The following is a 23,797-nucleotide window of genomic DNA, read 5'->3' as shown; positions in this document are numbered from 1 at the left end:
TGGCAACACACAACTCAAGTTTTGACAACTCAAGATAGAAAATACAGCACAGCATAGACTATATAATAAGGCTCTCTGAGTGAAAAAAAACAGACATATTTCCTCTGGATTTGTTTAAAACCTTAAGAGAGAATAGAACTGGTGCATTTCACCACAGATCTGAGCACAGCTCACTCAGGAAACCTGAATGTCTTCAGTGAGTCAAATAGTTAAGTTGAGCTGGTGCTGCCATAAACCCGGTGGGAGAGCTTGGAATAATCTAGGCGATGTTAATGATGCAATTTATATGTGAGGGGACCGGTGTTTGGCAGGCTCTTTCCGTCTGAGCGGGCTGCACAACCCAGCGAGCTCCCAGCACCCCCTGCTAGATGGAGGGGGTGGAGTAGGAGGAGGATGTCAGAGCCCATGTGAAAAGAGGGAACGAGCGAAGCACTGATAAGAGCCATTACTATTAGTGTCTGTCTGTCACCTGCTGTGCGTCATCCAGCCTTCTCTCTCTCCACATGCGCCCCCATCCCCGTCGCTCCATCCCCATCCGTTTTCCTGAGGCACATCACTTCAAATTTGCACTCACCTACACATTTTCCATCCTGTCACAGATATACTCAGTTGGCTTGAAAACTGAGCCAAGCTGCACTCTGAAAACTACTGTGAGCTTTGTTTCAAAACAGTTGTGAATTAGCGAAGGTGCAGACAGCTGCCAGCATTTATTCGATAAACAAAATAGCTATAGATGGATAGCTGAATTGGCACAAGGGGACGCAATATTCTACACATACCGTTTCTCAGTTTTTCCAAGCAAACACAAAGCCTAATTTGGTATTTCATTTATTACTTGGCACAATACTACAGCTCCTTAAACTTATGAACTCGGGAGAAATGAACAGTAATTGCAGGCTGTTCTTTATTTTCTTAAAACCTTTTTAACCAAAATATTTAAAGCTGTTTTTCTCAGTTGCTATGCAACACTTCAACCGCAAGAGTGGGAGCATGCTGAGAATGTGCCAAATAAATGCTACTGCCACAGACATTCTGCGGGGAAATATGAGAGAGGGGCATCGTTCACTCATAATCATACAGAAATGTAGAACAGTTTTGTAAAATGCACAATCATCCTTTCATTCATCAGTTACTTGACCTGTGTCAACAGATGATTCCAACCAATAGTTTGTTTAATGAACCATTGTTTACAGTCTGAAAGGCTCTCACACCATTCCACAGCCATGTGAGCTGATTGTTTTTTTTCATCGCCTGTGCACCAAACACACAAGTGCTTGCTTTCAACTGCAGAATACAGCAACGTGGCAGGCGAACTAAGTGTCCTGTGCAAAATATCATTCTATAATTTGACATGAAAATGCTGCCAGATATGTAGACTACTGTCTGTTTCACAAGTCCTTTTAGATTTCACTCAGAGCTCGCCTGAAGCCCGGGCAACTGTACAACAGCCAAGCAAAAAGCAAGCAAGCCAATGGTGCAGCCTTTCTTCCTCAGCCTGAAACCAAGGACTTAAAGCAAGGACACGTTATGCAAGATATCACATTCAATTCCACTGCCAGCCTCTGAGGCCAGATGATACACATTGAGTGCGTCTGTCTCTCGAGCCCTCAATGTTAATCAACACTCTTTCCAATGCATACTTATGAGTTACAATCTACTCCCCACGTCTTCCCTTTGGCAGCTTAAATTAAGTCACAAATTTGACGGCAAATTAACTTCAACGGGGATGGTAATATGTCACCTATACAGCAATCTGTGCCATTTCTTGCCGGGGCAACACAAATCTTGTGCATCTGAGAGGAAAATTAAATCAAACAAATCATTTTCGTGTGAAAGTCAAATTCGAGGAAACACAAGAAAGAAGGCGTCACGCGGCGGGGCCATCGGCTGTTAACAAATCCCTCTGATGACAAAGCCTTGCATAATCGCCCAGTCAACCTTTATCATTGTGATCACAGAGCTTGAGATTTAATGCATGCTGGTATTAGCTGTGACATACAGTCACAATACAGTTGAGGTGGGAGGAACACATGCTCAGACACTGTGTGTGTACGTACATGTGTGTGTAAAGGGGAGGTGGATGTGGAACCAACAGAGATCTCCCCACTTCATCATTGAGTAAATGGCACCACAGACGTGAGCTGCGACTTCACAGCTGCCTCATGGCGGGTGACATTGAAGCCCACGCATGAACACATCGCTCATCAAAGCGAATGAGGCGTTCTTTGCTTCCTCTCCTTGTGCTGAGGAAAACAATGGCAGCCCCCCTCAAGTGCACACTTGCACACCTGGAATGCCTAGAATGAGTGGAGATGGGAATGAAAAGGAAAAAAAAAAATCCATTTGGTTTCATGCGTCTCTCACAAGAAGCTTAACAGACTGTGACCTTCCACTGCTTCGTAATGGGAAGGAAACGGCAAGACCCCGGTGCCATAAAACGGCTCAGAGCGGGTGCTAACAGTGGTTCTGCAATTAACCTGTCTTAAAACAAACAAGAGGCTTTTGCTTTAACAACAGGCGCATACTTGAGAGGTTTGATTTCTGCGGCGTGAAACTCAAAGGCGCACCAGGGTTCAGGTTTTAATCGGTCATTAGAGTGCTCATTTCGGCACAGCTGCGCTGAGATCTATGCAGCTATAAGCTCACTCAACGTGATCAAAAACCAAAACAAAAAAGTCAAAGCTCTTATGTAGATCCCAGCTACAGAATGATCCAACAACAAATGTCTCAAAAGCCCTCCAAGTCTCTTCACAGACAAAGAATACTGTCTTATCACTAATCTTAAAGTGTTAGAAGAATGCAAGTAAAAAACAGAAAGCAACAGAAATATTGTGAACGTACATTTTAGCACATAAGCACATCCTCCTGAAAGTTCAGTCACATAGTTTGAACACAAAAGCTCCACTCTTTCTCCTTAACTGTCCTCTTTTCTCTAAGTGGAACCAGACGCAGGCATTTCTTCATTTAGCCCATTCAAATGGAGGCAAGTTGCTGTTCTTTATTTATTTAACAAAACGAGCTGTAAAAGCCAAACATTAGGTCATGGAATATTTTCAACCCGAGAAATAAGTCAATGCCTTCAATGTGACATCAAACCCAGTTTAAGTATTGCCCTACAAAATATGAGCTGGTGAGGACCTTTTTCGAAGTCAAGTAGTGCTGTGGGATTTTTCTGTTTTTTAAATACAACTTTCAACAGTGTGGTGCACATGCGTTTCCAATTAAGAGCTCAGAGCCAACATCCAAGCCTGGGCCCCATTCACCCCTTCCACGATTGACCAAGTCTGAGGAAATGTTAAACAGGCATCATAACCATAACAGAGATGGCATATTTTTCAAAAGCCTTTACTTTCTAAACAATAATTAAGACATCACAGTGAATTGATGATATAGTCTGCAAACATCGCACAAAATCTAAATAAAGAAAAGAGAACATACTTAATCATAACTTTTTTGTTACGCGTTCACAGCTAGGGCACTTAAACATAACAATTTGTCCCTTTGGTGAATGGGTACAAAGCGTGCTTACAGTGCAAAGAAATAAAATATGTCAATGCTGTTGATTTGTGAGGATCATAATGAGAATGCACGGTTTACACAAGGCACTCAGAGTAGGATCTACTTCCCTGGCAGCAGCAATAACTCCCTATGAGCCTGTCTCAGCTCAGACTTCAATCTCTGGGCCCTAAGGAGCTGTTGGAGGACTTTGATGTTCTGTCTAAATGAATTGACTGTGCTTCTTGATACAGCCCTCCAGTCAACTGACTCCCCCCACCGATTCTGTCACCTGTGATAAACACCATGCAAGCTCGGCGGTACCAAAATCTGGATCACATGCTCAGAAAGGCCACTTTTTTTTCCCCCTTCGACTTTGTAAATGACTGAAAAAAAATATGATTGTTGTTTCCCGCCGTGCCCTATCAGAGCTGAAAGCCCTTTGAAGTGTGAGGCAGTATGTGAGCAAGCAATGCTGGGCTGGTTTTTGTTACCTTACAGCCCTGCAACATCCAGTAGGTGAGCCTTTATGTTGGATGCCCCTTCAGGGCATGATGTTTGTTGGAGCCTGGGCAAAGGCAACAACCTCTAACCCACTTCTATCATTGCTTTTTTTTCTTCTTCTTAGGAATCAGAGCAAGAGAGCTCTGCATACTGTACAAGCTTGCAATTTCACTGACATGATCCAAACAAGATCTAAGGTTTATTGAGGAGCACTGGTGCACAGCTAAGGAAGTTCATGTGTGTTAATACATCTACCTTGGGACTTCTGGTTTGTGACAATGTGTGCTTTGAATATTGATAAGTAGTGACTGGAGACACAATGCATGGGGGGGGAGATAATGTCCCAGTGCTAAAGATAGCACTGAGTGCAACCAATCAACGGCTAGCAAACACTGCAACGGACGATTTCGATCAAAGAGTGGGGCAGAGACGGTGGTTAGAGGGAAACAATACTTATCCATCTAAGCTTCAGCTTGGTCAATTCTCATTTGACTAAATCCAATTACCATCGATTCTGCATCTTCTTAAAGCTGAGGTTTAGGTTTTCCTTGATAGTGCAGAAATCTTAACTCGGATGAAGCGGCAGTATTTAACCTATTACAGCCTCCAATGAAGCGGTTGGGTTTTGGAGGAAAGTACGAGTTCTACTGGCAAAGGCATTGATCCTCCCACACCCTGGGTTTTCCCAGCGTGTGCAGCGATTCCTGTGCAAAGCCTCTGAACACCTCTCTCTCCTCCAGCAGCGATGGTGCTCCTGAGCAAACCTGCCCTGGATCGAGCATCTCATTTAGTCACTGGGCCCTTTGATGTGGATTCAGTGCTGCAGTGCATATCATTCGTGTTTGAAGGTTCAGCTTCCACAATACAGCAGGGTTTGAAGTTTCACATATTGCAAGTGCTACAATGTGATAATCTGGGAGCCGGTTATGCATTATACATTTTTCATAAAAGAACACCATCACCTGAAAGTGAAATGTGGAAAAGTCAGCGCTTCAAGGTATATATTGACAGAAACTGTTTCTGAGACTTCTGGGTGTGGGACGAAAACACTCTTGTTATCTTGAGCCTTTCAGAATCAGCTCTACATCTTCCCTCGGAAGGGGGTAAATATCCAAATAAACAGAGTAGAATAACATTTGACTGGGGTCTGCCATGCCATTATAAGACAGAATAATTTAGTTGACTGAACGTTTCTCACAGGGCACAGAGGCCATGACGGCTCTTTCTCCAGCAATGGCCAGCTGTAAAAAAAAATCTCCTATCTCCATCTGATTTCACAAGGGAGTTGATATGCAACTTGGGGCACTTCCTTCAGTGTCTTCTTAAATAAAACATGAAAAAATCCTTGTCAAGGTCTATGCCTGACCAAACTAAATGTATGGCTTTGGTTAGTGTAATGACAAAAAAGGAGCATTTTCAAGGCTGTAATTGACTCAAGAGGAAACCATCCGTTTTTAAAATCAAACTCCATCAAGCAGACAGGATTTTAAAAATAGTGAATGTTATTTCCCAAAGAATAAAATTCAGTTGGCAGTTCATGTCTGTGAGTGACTGAGGTTTATGTTAACGCCTCTGATTGTGATAATTAAAGAGTGTTTGTATGGAGGTGCACAGCTCTGCGTGTCTTTTTAAAAGGATGCTTACTGTCTCCAAAGCATGGAGATGTTGGCAGCCCGAGGGCCTGCCGGCTTTTCTATTCCCTCTTTCTGCATCTATCTTGTGCTAAATACACACAAATAAAAATGCACACGCACACACACATACAAATACCAATTCTACACACTGAACTGACATGTACAAACAAAAACCCACACATAAGAAGGAGTCGGCGCTTTCACAAACATCAGCCTCTCAATTAGCTTCTGCACTCATTTCTTCTCGGAAGAGAATTATTTTTCAACTGGGTGCTTTTTCTTTGTTTATTGTGAGCAGACCAAAGCCTTATCAGGAGCTAATCACTGCATGTCAAATTCAGAGACTCACTGCAGTCACTTAAAAAAAAAGATTCAGTGAATAATCTGCTCAAGTTCAGATTGCCATTTTAGATTTGGACAATCACCAATTTCTTTTAGATGCTTAAATCTGTCTACCAGCCAGGGAGAAGATCAGCATTTGTTTGATATAATTTGTTGTGACATGTTAATTGCATCTACTTGTAATTCTATCTAATTGATGTTTGATATGTCTCAGGAAATTAGGCCAACTAGATAACACTGCAAATATTATGAATCCTCCCCGCCTTTCTCTTTTCCGTGGCAGGTCTGATGGATTCACAACACCTAAAACTCTAATGTGTCAACATGCTGTGCAGCTATGCTTTGTATTCCCAAGGCTGCCAGGCTGACAAATCTAAGGTTACAAGCATACCACTGTATATTCAAAACACATTCAGGCACACTGCAGAGGGCCAGAGAAGACTAACCTGAGCAATTTTCACTGAGTTTTGGGTTGAACCGCCAGCATGGTATTCAACTTTGCTCCTCTTGACAATTTCTTCAAACCTGAAACAAAGAGGTACATGACTCGTTATAAAAGATAACATTCAATACTAAGTACAAAGTGAATTAGACCAGACCTGCTGATAACGGATTAGTGTAGACACCCAATACCACCACCTGTAACATGGGTAGACGACAGGTTTCTCAACTTTCTTGTCACATTACAACATGTTTAGGAGGAGTGAGACATAAGTATCACAAATTAGGCAATAGAGAATCCATCAGTAGTGGTTACACAGGTACAGCTAAAGCGACTGTGAACAAAAAAGATGTGAAAATGTCTCAAAACTTTCGGATGGACGGCTGTGAAATTTGGTAAAGACATTCATGGTCTCCAGAGAATAATCCGAATGACTCTTTTGATCTCTCAAGCTTTTTATAACTATCAACATGTCATGTTTTCCACTAGTTCAACACAGGATACGATGCACCAAATTCCAGTGAGTGTCATTTGTAATATGAACCAGACCCACATAGCATGCTGAAACACTAATGTTAGCGTCACACCCTGCTCAAGTGCACATACATCTTAGCATGCTTATAACACATACCACAGCCAACATGCCAACGTACTAAAGATAGCTTGCCAAATCCCCAGATATAAATAATTCAAGTTTAGCATGCTAACATGTTGACATAATAAATTTAACATGCCAACAGAATCTTTGCACATTATCATGCAAAACTTAAAGCTGCACCCGTTGATATATTTTCAATGGCTTCAACTGATAGATGACCGAAGTCTGCAGCTCTTATGGCTTATTGTTTTGGTTTTAAGGTCCACAGATTGGTTTTGTTCAGTCTCATTGCTCTCATCACAACATGTGTTCAGCAAAAAACTCCAACTTTCCAAGCACTATGTAAATGTCACACTGACAAAGTTAACATCTAGCTGGTAAACATAGTGCAGCATTTAGCAGCTAAAGAGTCGGATATTTCTCTCAAGAATTGGTGGAGAGAAAAACAGAGCTAAAATGAAAGTGAAAATAGGACTTACATTCAGGGCATACACAAAAACAACCCTAAATGAATGCTAATGATTGCTCATTTCCCGCACTCTCAAGCACGAGACATAGTGTTCAGGTGTTACAGCTCGCTGTACGTGGATATAGTTTTTTTTCCAAATGTTTTGATCTACTCTGCACCCTTGTTGAGAATTACTGGGTGAAGTCATCAACTTTCTACCCCAGCTATAAAGAAGGCAGCAGTAGGTCAACTGCAATATGATAAATTTGAGAAGAACATACTCTTTTTTTTTTTTTGCAATACTGCTTAAATAGAAAAAAAGGCATGGGAAAAAAAGCAGCGAGTAGACGCTGGATTTTGTTAAATGGGATACTTGACCACAAATGTTGCCGGAGTTGAAAAGAGGCAGTTGGGGTCTGAATGTCAGCTTGATAAAAGCAAAAGAGGAACATTGTCCACACATGGTTGCAGTTAGTCATACAGTATTAAAGCAAGATGAGCAAGAGAAAGTTATTTCTGACAAACTTGAACTGCTTCCTCAAAAGGGATGCATAAAATAAAATACATTTTTAATTTTTCACTTGCCAGAGATAGGCAGCTATTTTGTATTTTATAGGTGATGTTTTCAGAGCATTAGAAAAAACAAGCTGTACAATTTCCTTGTGCGCAAACCCTCATCGCCAGATAATGTGTTTACAGAGAGACCACATCTGATTAAATGTTTGATGTATGAACCATACAGCAAAGTTTAGAAATGACTGAAACAGACTAAACACAATGAGTCAAGAAAACAGACATGACATTGGGGAATGGGGGAGTAAACAATTGCCGAGTTTTTCAAACATAAACCACAGGAACACCCTTGGGTCTACAGTGAAATACTGACGGCGGTTTTATCATTCTTGTATTTTCCCCATCATACTGCCATTTCATACATCAATAGCATCAATGCATAGGCGTAACATGATGCAAAGCTGGGCTACGCTGCAAGATAGACTCTTTATCTGAGGAGCTGAGAACATGAATAATGTGTTTTCACCACATCGTTCATATAAACAACCTCCCAGGGGGCTGGCTACACAAACGTGTCCACCCTGCTAAGGAAATTGACCTAACTGCAGTCAAGATGATATGCCACATTAGGAGGTCCTTGGCTTTTTTTTTTTTTCCTCAACCGTAAATTGAAGACTGTCCATTTGTAAGTGTATTTAGGGAGGGGGGGAAAAAAATCCAATGACATGGTAAATAGTTCAAGGTGCACCATACCATTCCCACTGGTGTTGTATGTGCAATTCCACCTTAAATTAACTGCGTAAGAGGGGTTGTTGAGAAAATGCTTGAGTGTAATCCCAAGGGGTGCTGGTTATGTAAAGGCTCTGCTGCAGAATGTCAATGTGTTCCCTTCTTAGGATTAAAAAAACATTCTCAGGGGAGGTCAAAGGTTGCACGTTTTGGGGTGGCGAACCTGAATTTTGAAGTTGAACCTAGAAATATTTCGTGTCTATTGCATATACCCACTGCAGACAGGAGTAATATGTATGCAAAGTGCATCATGGCTTACCAACATATGTCAGCCAGAGGTGTTCAATACTGCAGCACAACCTGGTTTAACTAAGCATGGCCAAATTTTGAGCGAGTGTGAAAGTAACCTTTACTGCTTCAAAGAAAGTCTGCATATCATGTCTCAAGGCAAGGGGGTCTACCCAGGGCAGAATGTTCCTAATAAAGAAAAAAAAAAAAAAAAAAAAACTTTCCATGCAAGTGGAAAATATGCTAACCGGGAAAAAATCCTTCCTGAGACACCTGTTATGACTCCTTGACAAAGGAAGAATTTGAGCACTGTGGGTGTTTATAACATGAAGGCAGCCGAGGGACTCCAGAACCCATTTCAAATAGACACACAGCTTCAGAGGATTTGAGCTTTTTTTTTTTTTCTTCCTAGAAGTATTTGCTCCACCTTTCAGTGCAGACAGCATGGGGCCCTGCTCTTGGATGCCTCGAAAATCCCATCCGAAAAGGAGCAGCTGCCTCGAGACCTTTACACCCTCAAACATCATGTGATCCCATAGTAGTGACACCGTAAACGGCCCCCTTGGCCATTTAGGAAGAGAAAATCCCATTCCATCTACTGCAGTCTAAGCTCACTCGCTGATGGGAGGGAGCAGAGAAAAAGAAATTGTTTTGAACAAAATGTCCTCAGCCCGTAACCTCTACTTTTAAAACCCACTGGTGTTGTTCAGTGGAAGAGCAATTCCAAATATGCCATGAATTCCACTAATGTATGGACAGTCTGTGTTATATAACACATGCCTTACAAGAGACTGCCCCTGACACTCTGGTTAAAGACCACTCTTAACTAAAGGCAGTGTGCTATTTTTCAATTTCATACCTTCCAATTTGAGACTAATAGGGCACTTATTTATTCAGCTTAAATCAAATTAGGGGAATTAGGCTACTGAAAGGAATATCTGTATTCAGAGGATATGAGAGTCCTCCTCAAAACCTAATACCTCTACATCTCCCTGGCTTAACACATTCAAATTGTTGGGGCAGATCACACAAGTCAGGAACATGGTGTTGTTTACATTCCTGGGGAAGGAGCCCCCACCGTTGTTTCCCATCAAGGGAAATATGAGAGCTTCCAAAGTACTATGAGTGTTCTCTGCCCCGAGTGACTCATGAGTTCCTCTCTCACCTCCCAAAAAAGAGCCAAGTAGATTATTTACATGAGGCAATAATTCAAGATTTGCTCCTCTAAGTCTCTTACATGGAGGGCAAGGCGAGCCCATTTACCCAATCCCTCTTCATTCGCCTTTGATGTTAGCCTATCTCGATAAGACCGGATGAGTGCCCTAAAATCCCCATCGAGTGATTTCACAGGAAGAACAAGTCTCTGTTAATCAATGGCTAGATTGGATCTGGATCCTCGGGAGTGGTCCGCGTGAAAGTCCTCCCGAGTGTTTGAGTGCACACCGGGGTAATTCATCGCTAATGATCACCGCGGCACCCACTCTCCTCCGTTCGTCCTTATTTAATTGCCTCGTTCACGTTTAAACAGCTTACAAATCACAAGGACAGGCAGGGAAACATGATCAAACAGCCCCTATCACTAATCAGGGGAGGGCAAGGGAAGAAGTGAGAGGACTGGGGCTTCTTTGCTGCTCTCCTTGGGGGATTAGAAAAGGAGGAGGGTTGTACAGGAGCAGTAAATTATCGCTGCTTCAGCTATAGCAGGCAGGTACATTTAAACAGGCAGATCCATCTTTCTCTCTCTCTGACAGAAGCAGAGAGGGGCAATATAGCTAAAAGGCTTCGGTAATCCCAGTTTCAACACAGGCATCTGGAGTGGAGACAGGTTCCACCATTGATTAGATTCCCCCCAATCAGTGCGTGCATCCTACACCAGCCTTCCTTGGTAGTCTGGAGGCAGTACAAGGCCTGATGCACAGTAATTGTTTCCATAGGTCAGGCAGAGGAAAAACAGCTCGGGGACGTGATGAAAGGGAGATGGAAAGGGTGAGGAATATTGTTGTTTTTCCCCCCAATTAAATTGTTTGTCAAACCCTTCACAAAGGGTTACGCAGTTTATCTGTTTAAAATCAATACGCTCGTCTCAGTGTGAAAGCTTGTCCCGACACAAGACAGGCCCATTAATTATTCTGTTCTGTGCGCTATCGCTGGGCTGCTCAAGGTTGAGCCTTATCTTTTCTTATTTCAAATCAATAATTATCTTCTACCGTGCTCGCGCTCCCCCTCAGAAATAGATGTGCTTTTCATTCAATGCCTGTAGAGTCTCTCTCTCTCTGTAGCAACTGGTGAAGAACGCAGAATGAATAGGACATTCTTATCAGTGGAACATTAGGGCAGGATGGGAATAGATGGCGAAGAATGAGGCGCATAAAAGTACTGAACACAAATGAGTCATGATTCAAACAGCAAGCGAGGCCTTGTTCCCGTCCTTTGACATCTTCTAATACACTACAGTACGAGATGAATGTTGATTTGCACAAATGTGTTACGATATCGCCATCGTTCAGGTATCTCAGTCCAATCCATGTTCAGCTGAAAAAAAACCCGCCTCGAGTCCCTCGGTGCAGAAAACACCACGACTCCAGCCGCAATGAGCCTTTCTGTATTATAGACTGGATGCACAATTAATGACTGCACAATTACATGGTCATAATGGGTGAGTAATTGCATTAGAATCCAGAAACAACAAATGTGCATCCCTTTAATAATTGGCCGATCCAGCAGCAAGCAGCAAGCAGCAGCAGCAGCCCATTTGTTGGCATTAACCGAGGACTGCTGTTTGTACTTAATTAGGCTGCACTCAAGGATTAGGCGGCGGGGGCAAAATCTGGTCATGGAGGATGAGTTCATATTATTTCCTCTAAAATGTCACAGGTTTTTGGCTTCGTGCTGCAGAGGGTGGCGTTGTTTGTCACACTGTACAGTGTGGATGTGGGAGAGGGAGTGTGAGAGTGTGTGGACATGAAAAGGAGAGAAAGAGGGACACATTGAGGGAGAGAGTGGGAAGACGGAGTCTGTAAGCAAGGATGGGGCTTCCGGTGTTCTCCAGAGGATTGAGATTTGAAGCCGGAGCACAAAGCCTTTGAGACATTCCCCTTATCTTGGAGGTTGATACCAGGATCTCGGTGATTCAGAGAGCTCCATGTGAATAATTCCACCAACACCCCCTACTGCGGGGACCATATGGCCCAGTGTGAACTTTAAACACACGGGGAGAGTTGCTGCGAACCAGTCAGGCCTCCCATCTCTACCCCCGCACAGACTAGGTGTAGAGAAATGATCAGCACAGATAGTATACCAACTAGCCTACATGTATCAGGGCTCCTGCCATCAGTGGCTTTTCCTGTGTGGCTGCTGGGGATCAAAGATGACTAAAAATAGCCCTGAGCATGCTTTTCTGAACTGAACATGCTGTATGTACTGGCTGAGACGCCCACATTTTAATTATAAAACGCTCTTTAAAAAAAGGGGGAGTTGGAGGGAGAGGAGGGGAGGAGGGGAGGAGGAGAGGAGGGGAGGAGGGGAGGACGGGAGGACGCCCACATGCACAGAGATGTGGATTATGTTTGTTACACTCCCTTTGACTTGTGATGTTTCCTTCTGGCACCACCTGCTGGCAGCCACTGTCAACAAGAGGGAGGTATTTGCAGCTCCGGCAAGGACGAGCCTTAATTATGATTGCATCAGCCATCTCTCATGATGCAGCATGTATGCTTTAAAATGCAGAGAAATCGCCCCGTCTTACCCTATTTCCTCAACAAAAAAACCCACAGTAGAACAAGATCTGAGGCTTCTTTATTTCCATTATTTGAAAAGTTTCCTTGTTTAATAAAGATAAAGGTCAAGATCCACGTTTCTTACGGTTGAGTAGAGCTCTGGTGAGCACGTCAGATTTATGCAAGTGCCCCAAATCGTCGGATTCATGCACATCAATAAAACATCAAGAGGAGCGCGCGTTTGACGACTGAACATGTTTCTGATGTCTCAATTACCAGTTGAGTGCCATTAATCTCTGCTCTCTCTCTTTGGCTCAGAGGCCGGCTGATGGATGCAGGCCCGCGACCTTTGCCCTCAGCAGCAGGGGGAGCCGGATGTTCTGACCCCCCAGCGGGCCGGCGGAGGTGAGTTTAAGTACTGTAGTACAGCACTCAGCCTCAGCAACAGACAAGGGAACTGGGAAGTAAAAACAAAAGGGGGGGGCGTGTAATGTGTCTATACACTCAGTCAAGCATGAGTGCATCCAGTGAAGTGGCACCATGGCAAGCACATGCAGCTTCTGCACGCATGCTTGCATGTAAGCGCACACAAACACACGCACACATGGGGGAGTGTTTCTCCTCCTGACACACCAGGATAGCTCCGCCGGGGGTTTCTAGCACTCACAGTTTGCTTCGTTATGTATTAAAAATAAAAAAAAATATAAAAAAAATTGGAGGGGTAGAGTCAAGTGTGTTTACAGAGCAGAATCTATCGCACACACGCACACACACCCAGGAGCCAGAGTGTTTAGCATGTACTCAGTGAGAGAGGCCTTTGTTGTTTTCCTCCCAGTAAGCAGATTGAGCTGCACGGCAGCAGCAGGGGTGTGTAAGATGTACACAGACAGCGGGGTGTGTGAGTGGAGAGGCACCTCCACTGATCTCCTGTGTCGTGTGATGATGTGTGTGTGATGTGTGTCTCAATCCAGGGCTGATCCCCCTGAGTCAGCCCTGTCAGTGATATGAGCCTCCCACCCTCTCTCTCCCTCTTTCTCCCTTTCCCTCGCCATCCGGAATGCTAATAACAGCCAACCACTAACGCTGCATCCCTGAATTATTCATGCAGCAGAGGGTCACACGGCATAATGAGGAGTTTACTCTCATTCTGGATGCGATTGTGACGCTGCTAATCTGCATTTAGCACAGAGAAAGAGAGAAAAGGATGGAAGGGGGTAGAGAGAGGGAGAGGGAGGAGGAGGAGGAGGAGGGAGGATGAGCACTGATGAACTTAATTGCTGTGAGCAAACAACCTCTGAAAAGAGTCACGCCATCATCCAGAGATGAGAAAGTAAACAATTAATTATCATTGGACAGAGGGAGTCATAAAACAAATGTTTGAACGGGACTAATATTCAGGAGCCAGCTGATGTTTCATTTCTCCCCCTCGGAGGTGACAATACACTGACTATAACAATGACTCACTCATTTGACACACTAATAATCATTAGCTCTAATATGATATGGTTAACAAGCCCAAGAGGCTTTGGGTGGATGGTATGTTATGAAATGTCGCGCGTTCTAAACAACCTGTAATGCCTAGTTATCCTGAAATAAAATGTCTATTTGCCCACATTATAATCTCCTGCAGAAAGAGGCGTGTTTTCATTATGTTGACATGTTGTTTCCTATGGAGACTCCTTGGGGTCAAAACAGCAGGCTACTGTTGCCCCCTGCTGGACATAAAAGGGTACACAACCATTTTTGTGGAATATAATACTGCGCAAAAGAATTTCAATATTAAGAAAAAAGTGAAAAGTTCAAATAAAATATCAACCAGCTGCTTAAAAAATAAATATTTTTTAAATATTACAACTGTAATTACAATGCATTGTTTGTCTAATTTGCCTGATTGTCTGAGATAAAGACAATATGTACCCCAAATATTTGCAAATTCTAAAAAGTCATAACATATTCCCCACCTTGCAGGTACCAAACTTAAGCCACATGATGGCAGCAGTGACTACAAAAAGTTAACAAGACCTCCAGCATTACATCTGACAATATGTAAAATGAATACACATCTCAGCAGGCATAAAAGAAGTCAAACACAGCGCTTTGGTTTGCTGGTTTCCTCTCATACCCCAATTTCAAAAGCAGACATGGCAACCTCGGAAAAAACAAAACCCAGCATCTACTGAAAACAACCATTTCAACTGCAGCTCAAAAACCACAGGAAATAACATCCAAATAAAAGCAGTTACAGTACAAGCACGAGACTCTCTGACCACCACACTGCAAACTCTGAAAAGCAGAAGCTTCCTTGTATGGAGGAGACAGTGGAGCGGTTATGGGTATTCTATACTTTACTCTAAGTTAGCATTTTGTGGCCTTTATTACGCAGGAGAAAGTATAGATACAGACAGGATACACGAGTTTGAGAGTGAGAGGGCGGTATCAAACTTCATGGGGCCGGAAAACAAACCAAACATTGTGGTTGTGAGGTATGCGTCTCAACCACAAGGCAGCGAGGTCGCCCAGGATGTTAGTGTTTTTTTAGCAGAGCGGATGCTCCGCTTGGTTTTCAATATGGCTTCAACTAATTATTATTTTCATTAACAATTTACTTTATCTCTTTATTATTTATTTAAATACTCGATTAGTAATTTAGTCTACGACAAACTGACGGCTGTTTCCAGTTGTTTTGTTAAGTATGATGTTAGTAGTGGAAATATTTCCACAATACTGCACTTTCTTGTAGTACCTGGATGTTGAAGTGGCCCTCCTATGATATGATAATACTAGTTATCTGTTCTATGACATATTTAAAAATATTAATAATAATGTTATTTTAATTAAGAATTAATCTGATTTCTTTCTTGATTAATTAATTACGTTTTTTGCTTGATAAATGACATTTTCTGTTGGTCAACTAATCAATTAATCAACAAATCCTTTCAGCTCTGATTTCACAGTGAATAGCGTTTAGAGTTAATACTGGGAATTAATTGGAACTTGTGAAACATTTGAAGCAAAATGAAAAGGCATCAAAAGTCACAGTTGAGGCTTATTCAGAGAAAAAAACATTAAATCCCCAGCCAGTACTAACAGGGATGTTGATGGTTTCTACAGCAGGCAATTTCTCAGCCACAACAGGATTATATGGGCTCTGCTGTGACTAGATAATTGAATTCAGGCATGGCCACAGTGCACTGCATCCAATGATCTCTCTCCCACCAGGGTGATGGGGAGAAAAAATGAATCGTGTTACACTCTGTAGATTCAGAAGCACAACAATGGTGTTAGTCGACTAGCCTTGTAAGTCTATTGTGGCCTTTTAAGTAATGATGTTATTTGTCACAACACTTCCGTCAAAGTTCTTCTTCTTCGATACACCGATGACCTTGTGAATGACCTCTATGTACTTTGAAATTTGAGCTTTTTCGTAATCTGTACTGCTAGAAGTTAATAGATAAAGTGATAAAAAAAAATACGACATATACTGTACATTCAGATATAAATTGATGGTCACGAGGGCGAGTATGTTGGTGGGGGTGGGTGGTATTGGGAGGCGACATGCATTGAAATGCATTGTGTTGGGAATAAACCACCAAAGCTGCATGTTAATCCTGCCCTGACCTTGTGCAGAATGTGGAGGGAACGGTGTCTGTGGGGCTAAAGATAACACCGCTGCCTTTGTGCTGGAGGAGAACAACACTGCTGATGATGCTGCTTTGTGCTGCTGCTGCCGCCGCCCAAGGTCACATGTGTCCCTTTGTCAAGTAACAAGACCTGACAAGGTAGACTATTGTTTAAAAAAAAAAAAAAAAGAAAGGTACAGACGGTCTGATGTACTGATCTGTCTTTATGTTGTACATGCATTACTCTGGTGCTCTGATGCACGGTTTGCTTTGAAGGTTTACACAAGACACTAAAACAGAATTCTTCACTTGTCAGGTCGGAAATTGTTCGTTCAACATGCACTCTTGAAAAATTAGATGTCATAAAAACTAGAAAGCACTCAGAGAGCAACTCTGCCATGGCTGCGTAATGCTCTAAATCTATTTTAAATCAGAGAGAATATTTACAAATGTTTGATCTGCACCGAAGGACCAGATTGTGGAGTAAAGCATTAGGACTAATGTTCAGAAATTCACAATATTAAAAATGATCGGAAAATTAATAATAGCAACAATGGCGATGTACCAGAAGATGTGTCTCCAGTTTACGGTAGCTCTGTACATATTCTGGATTCTAACTGATGAACTACCAAACTAGTCAATTTTATGAGCCCCCACTTTGTCATGAACCGGCTGGAGGATGAGCTACACCCGAGTTAACATGCTCCCAGATTGCTGGGCTATATAGGGAGCTGAACCTGTTAGTTATATCTCTCCCCTCCCAGCCAGCAGGCTCTTGCTTTGACTTCCATTTGTTTTTCACATTATCTTTTTCCCTACACCACAGTAAGCGCACACCCTCACACTCAATACACTACTGACAACACTGATGTACATATTTTTATACCTGTTGTATAGTTTAATAGTGGTAAAATACATTTCTTTTGTTTCAAAACCTTGGTTATCTGTGTGGTCTCCCTTGTTTTGTCTGAACTTTGAGCCAGTGTGTACAATTATGTAGCTTCTTGTGTGTAGCCTTGTTCGTGGTTACAAATCTGAAATTACTGGTCTTGATCAAACGAGTATCCTGACAAAGACTGAATGTCAAAATCAAGTTTGAGTGGAGCAAAAAAAAAAAAAGTACATGCTGTGGAGGCATTGTGGGAAAACCAAGGTTGGCGTACGCTGACATAGGCTCGATCCCCGGACTAGCAGGATGAAATTGGGTACAGAAAGTTAAATAACAGCACTCGTCCGTCCTTCCTCATTATACCACCACTGAGTTGCCCTTGAGCAAGGTACGCAACACCAAACTGTTCAAGTGGAGCTGCTCAGTGGCCAGCAGATAAGGGTTATGCGGTTATCTTACATCCAATAGATAAAACTGTTGTACTGGGTGGCTTCGAGGTGTGTATGTGCCCGAGTGTGGAGCAATGAATTCCTGTAGAAGAGCATTTGTGCTGTGTGAGTGGCCCTGGTGAAATAAAGGCCTAAGAAAAGTAATTTGTGGCACTCTTGCAAGTGAAGGACAGGTGAAGGCAAACAATCTGGCAACAGCCTATGTGTGAATATTACACACAATGTCTGTAAGCGCCATTGTGATCAACATGGACAAGAGAAGCTCAGGGATCCTATCAGTGAAGCCATGAGTCACCACAGAGGCTGTAGTTAACACCCTGTTTACATTTAATAAAATAAATGAAATGTTGATTTAAAAAAAAGGAAGACGTTATTCAGTGTGACAAAACTTTAAAATAAATATATTAAGCGAAACATGTTTTCTGTGTTTGTCTTGTCTGTTCCTTTTAAAATCCCAATTTCACTGAAATCTTGCTTTACTCTATGATAATTGTGAATTATCATGATAATTGTGAATTATGATAGAGTTGATCCTTAAATACAGATAGATTTTTTACATACTATACATACACACATACACATACATATACATATACATACAATTACATTTTATATACATTTCATATTGGGTTTTTGTATTTCTATTTAATATTTTATGATTCTTGACTTTAGCAGTACTTGTTTTTTCTTATCGCTTACTATGTTTATTGTGCATGTATCAAAATACCAATACACCTGTTTATTATTATGATTCTTATTCTGAACCCAGAAATATAGTATAGTTTCTGTCTAGTGTGGAATGTGCCAAATAAAATGAATGACTACCAAAGGCCACGGTTTACAACTCTAGTGTCTTTTACTATCAAGGTAATTATTAAAGATCAGTCAATCATAAATCAAACATCCTGACACTTATTTAGAAGAGACAAGCATATAACAAATGTTGACATCCCAAATATGTGATTTACTTAAAAATGTGAAAATTGTTTAATCCTGGAGACTTCAAAGAAAACTCTCCCTTCTCACCATCGTCTTACTTACAGATGGTGAACTTTTTACGTCCGCGCTAAAATTAACACAGGCAAATTCCATGAAAAGACACCATCTGCACTCTATCATCATCATCACTATCAAACAAAGAGGACGGTGTAAGATCAGTCAGCAATTAAAGCTTCGTTTTTATTTTCATTTTAATCTTCTTTTGCTGTTTACGGCCTATGTTTACCTGCAGGTTCAGAAGAGTATAGTGGCATCTTCAGCTACGTTTTCGAGGAAGGCTATAATATTACTGTAGCATCTGTTTGCAATGTGAAGGAGGGAGGGTCTGGGAAAGAGGCATGTGTGCTCAGTGAAACCGTTCTCTGAATAAATAATAACAATTAATTGGTTTTGTGTAAATGTAATGCCATGCTGTGTAAATATCAATGTAGATATACTATGAGATTCAAAGCAGTAGTAAATTCAGAGGCATCTTGATGTAGTTTGGCACCAATTCAGCATGGGAAAAATGTGGGCGGGTCCAGTGCTGAGGCTCCAAGTTACAGAGGGCTGATTTATAACTCGGCTATTTTGAGCACGGCTTAAGTGTCAAGATGGTAGTAGTGGGTATGAATGACCAGTGTATCCCTTATTTGGTTCGTAATTTTAACACTTTGCGTTACACTACTGAAGCACGTGGTGCCCCGGTGAAGTTTTGACTCACAAGGCTTTATGTTTGTCTTCAGCGAGGATCTGGTCATTCGGCTTCAGTCCGAACCTTCGGGAAATAATGCAAATAAATATATAAATACATAAATAACGTCAGTGTGCTTTAAGATGCAGAAATATGAAGATATCAGCGGAAACAGATGAGCTGTTTGGACTTACTTATCAAGGAAATCTTTGTCCACAACAGCTGAAATGTCAAGCAAGGGATTTCCCATCCCGAAGAGGGTGTTTTCACTGTGGGGAGACAAAAACATATTGTATTATGCAGACTCCCACTCACCGGCTCTGCACGAACAGAGGATACAAACAATCTGCTGTGATATAGGATCATCTGTTTCTAATTTGTTGAATCAAAATCAGTAAAACTTTTATTAGGGATGGCTTCTGTTACCTGATCTTCTCTCGAAGCTCAATGTGAGTACAACACATGCTAACTGTTAAATTTCAAACTCATGAGCTCATATATCAGACTAATGGACTTGTAAATGTAAAACCAGTGATTCATTCTTTTTTTCCCCCCATTCAGATGGAGATTACTCAAAGGAAAAGCAGGCACTTCAGCACATATAAAAGATCTAAATAAAGCATTATCATTCTCTGAACAACTGATGTATCAATGGTCTCATCTAAACACATGTGAGGCATGAGTGTATCATTCAAAGGCATTAGGCTAATGCACGCTTAGACTTAAGTTGAGGCGTCAAAGCATGAAAAACTGTATTTTGTTTGAACTTTTTTTAATTGTTTTTTTTTTTCCTTCAGCAACAAGATATTATAGTGGTCAAAGTCTACTCTTGACAACAGAGTTTTCATAACCGGTGACTCAACTTTCACAAAACACAAGACACCACTGTGTTGAATGTCTGGTGGAGATCACAGGGAGAAATAACAGCAGCACTTTGGTTTTTACATGAACTGTATCAGAATGGATGTAAGAAGATCCAGACTCACTGAAGCTGCTCCAACTTAAGCCTGAAAGTCTACACTTTCTTTTGAATCAACCCATTGAAACAGCACTGTGAGGAAATGTTAAAAGACAAACATAACAGTGGAAGTGTTCCCTGTGTAAACACTGGAGGATATTATCTCTTGGATCTTACCTTGCAGTTGGCATTATGTCAGAAATCTCAGCAGCTTAACCTGATGATTAAATGGTCAACAGCTTCCTCCTCTCTGTCAAGCAATGTGCTTTTTAACTACAGGAACTAAAGCTGCACTTTAACCAACACTGACTGGTTGAAAGAGGAAGAATGGGCGGGCCTTAGTATATTCTAGGCATATGATTGGCTACACATGTTCCAATCACTGCAAAGCTTTCTGTGCTGCGTTTGATGCCAATGGGAAAGGAAGTGGACCCCGTGGTTTAAAACAAATACCAGAGAAAATGTAAAATAAATGATGAAATCTGGAATTTTTAAGGAGGCATTGCATGTTTATTTACATATAGTTCAACTGTTTGAGTTTGATATATATGAAAAAATCTGCATTTTGCAAATTCTGTTAACTGATACAATACAATAATATCTATTTTGTAGCTGTATACAAACATTATATAGAAAATACTTCATAGCACAAGAAAAAATTAATGATTTAATTGCTCTTCTATATCTAAAATGTGTGTTGAATTCAATCTAAATGGGAGACAATTGCCAGTTCTAATCACAATTTTGGTAATGATATTTGGAGCATGGATTGTTCCTTTACATATAAAACATTAATAAATGTGAATTAATGAATAAATGTTGCTAATAGTTGTCAGCACTCTTATTTTGTGTAGACAAATCAGACTTCAGGTAATAACACATTATATATATTGTTCCTTTCGCTACATTAAAATAATAAGCTATTTATATAGGAAGGTCAAATTAGGGCCTATGGGCAACTTGGCATTGTAAGCTCAACATTTGAGTTATAATTTGTATGAAACTGTATATTATCATCAATAATATTCATTGATATTTGGGATTTTTATTGATGATGCTACAAGTATTGACTGTGTTGAGTTGTTGGTACTTTTGTCTTGCACCTGCATCAAGGGCCACAATGAATATAAAGTAGCCTTGGGACTATTTGACATTTGTGGCCATATTTCTCACATCTAGCCTTTTTCCATTGGCTTCAGAGACCTAAGATGCTCTGAACAAAAGCTTGTGTCTGTTCCTGGGTGCAGGACTAATGCTACTATGGCGACATGAATCTCTCAATAGCCACCACAACAACTGAACAAATAGGCCTTTTTCTTTAAAGACTGGTCATGGTAGGAAGAGCACAGGTGTTACTAATATCATTAACAATGGCTCTGTCCCCGGCACGCACAGCACCAGGCCCTCGAAACTGAAACAGCAACGTGTAATTCAGCCATCAATAATCTTATGACTTACACACGTGCTTATCTTATTTTTGTATGTCAAAATGTCCCTTGGAAAAAGGTCACTTCCTTCTTCCTTCCATGTGTTTTTCTCACTCTACTGATGCTCTCAGGGGTCAACTTTAAATGCACATTAACTCTTGGGCCTAATCTGCTCTCTTATTACTTCTGAAGCATTAAGTTGTTTGTTTTCTCTCTGTTAGGCGTTGTTATGCACATGTGATTTTATTTTTCTTTCTCTTCTGCTTTTGATTATCTGCACTTTGCAGTTTGGATCGACTGTGCTGAAAATCAAAAACCTTACTCATCTGTTTTTACTGGCTTTAAACATAAACTCATAATCGTGTGACCAGTGTTGGGCAGTAACTCACAATAATATTACAGTAATAATATTACTTTCCCCAGTAGCTAATAATGAAACTAATACATTTCAGTAATAATATTACAGTTAGCACCTCAAAAAACTATTGTAGGCACCCCCCACTAATTTGAAATCCATTAATCCAATCACATCCATGCATTAATTTGTGTAATCGTGCAGGAAACTGGTTTGAAAGATAGAAATGCTTACATTCAATGGCTGGATATACTCCATTACTTTGATTTTAACAAACAAAACTGGATTTTAATCGTCATAAGTCTGTATTTTGGGGAGAAAAGGACACAATTATCAATTTGTGGGGAAAAGTAATATGCCTGAAAAGAGTAATAAATTACATTTTGTGAGTAACTACAACTAACACTGCACTGACTATGGGAAAGTTTTCCTCAAGTCAAGTGAATGCAGCACCATTCACTAAACATTATGCAAAATGTCAACAAGACACCAGCTGCCTGCCAGCACTGTGCATATGCTAATAGTGCTTCATTACGATTGATATAACTTACATATACATATCTAACGTTACTGTAACCTATATTTTAATGCATTATTCGTACGTCTTGGTCTTTTTTTCCCCATATATTTCACACGCTTGCAATTTTAAAAAAATATATTTTTAAAAAACTGAATAAACACACAATTCTTACATTTTATGATTAAATATCGTCACTAGCATTTTTATTTTATTTTATTAATATATATATATATATATTTATGTTATGATAGGTGTAACGACAATTCCTGTCTCCCAGTCAAACTGATGAACCCACCGTCTCCTGCTAGCTGCCGTTAGCATCGTTATGACCGAGCATTCTGTGCGTTAAACGCTAACGGCCGTTGCAACCTGAATACCTGATGTAACGTTCAAAGGTTCACACACCGCTTAGCGCCTCATCAACCTGCCGACGGTTGACCACAACAACCGCCGACGTTGGCGTCAATTCACGGTTAGCTACAGCGGATAACTGTCACGAATCAGATGACACACATACTATCGGGGTTTTTTTTTTTTTTTTTAAATTACCTTAACGCCGTTTTCCTCCCAGTCGACATGTTTGGCTCCTCGTCGGACATTTGTTTGACCAGCGACGGTTGTTGTGTTGACGCCCGGGAAGCCACTGCTCACTGCCGGGGAGGATGAGTGAAGAGGCTGCGGCTTCCTTTCCTTTCCTTTTTCCCCCCTTTCCACAGACGGCGGTGAAGAACCAGCATGCAACCTAGAGAGAGGAGGAAAATTAATGGTTATGTTCAGAGAATGGTCGCTATTAGCTATGAGCCAATGTGGCAGAAAGGGATAGTTATCTCGCGTTATCGCGGTGCTTTCTGTATCATCTGTTTCAACCTAGATTAAACTTCACAAGCCTGCCCCGTTGCATGCAGGAGACAAAAGGCTGCTGAGTTCAAGATACTGTTGTTTATTATAGTACTTTACATTATTTATAGGATATTGCTGCATTTATATCCCACAGTGGCCCATTGTTCATTGCATGTTGGTGGGTTTGGAGTAATTTAATCGATTGCAAATTAGTTTGGTAGTGTGCAAAACTCTATTAATATTGTCTACCTGGTCTGTCTGTGGGCCCTGTGTGAACATTTACATGGTGTATATCTCTAAACAAATTTGTTTCACCAACAGGGGACAATAGAGGCATCAGCAAATGGTATTATGCAAA

At 41.1% G+C, this 23,797-nt stretch overlaps 1 protein-coding gene and 1 long non-coding RNA gene across 3 annotated transcripts in view; one reads left to right on the top strand and one right to left on the bottom strand.

Moving 5' to 3' along the window:
• adkb (adenosine kinase b) overlaps window positions 1-23,485 on the bottom strand; it is a 104,626-nt gene extending 81,141 nt beyond the window's left edge. Inside the window, exons 1-4 of one of the 2 annotated variants that reach the window (XM_051417209.1) lie at window positions 23,149-23,485; window positions 19,534-19,608; window positions 19,370-19,423; window positions 6,422-6,500 (exon numbers count right to left, since the gene is read on the bottom strand). In XM_051417209.1, coding sequence (XP_051273169.1) covers window positions 6,422-6,500; window positions 19,370-19,423; window positions 19,534-19,608; window positions 23,149-23,198 — 258 coding nt within the window. In that variant the 5' untranslated portion in view covers window positions 23,199-23,485. Of the gene's footprint in view, window positions 1-6,421; window positions 6,501-19,369; window positions 19,424-19,533; window positions 19,609-20,474; window positions 20,590-23,148 lie in introns of those variants that run through there. The other variant, XM_051417210.1, reaches the window with a different exon arrangement.
• On the top strand, window positions 19,618-20,461 carry LOC127373109 (uncharacterized). Its single transcript, XR_007886882.1, has 3 exons — window positions 19,618-19,788; window positions 19,901-20,010; window positions 20,137-20,461. It is a non-coding gene; the product is annotated as an uncharacterized LOC127373109 (long non-coding RNA).
• Window positions 23,486-23,797: the final 312 nt, after the last annotated feature.

The sequence above is a fragment of the Dicentrarchus labrax genome, unplaced genomic scaffold (assembly GCF_905237075.1).
Source record: "Dicentrarchus labrax unplaced genomic scaffold, dlabrax2021, whole genome shotgun sequence".
Classification (NCBI taxonomy): domain Eukaryota; kingdom Metazoa; phylum Chordata; class Actinopteri; family Moronidae; genus Dicentrarchus; species Dicentrarchus labrax.
Note: the sequence above shows the minus strand (reverse complement) of the source record. Positions and strands in the feature narration are given on the sequence as shown.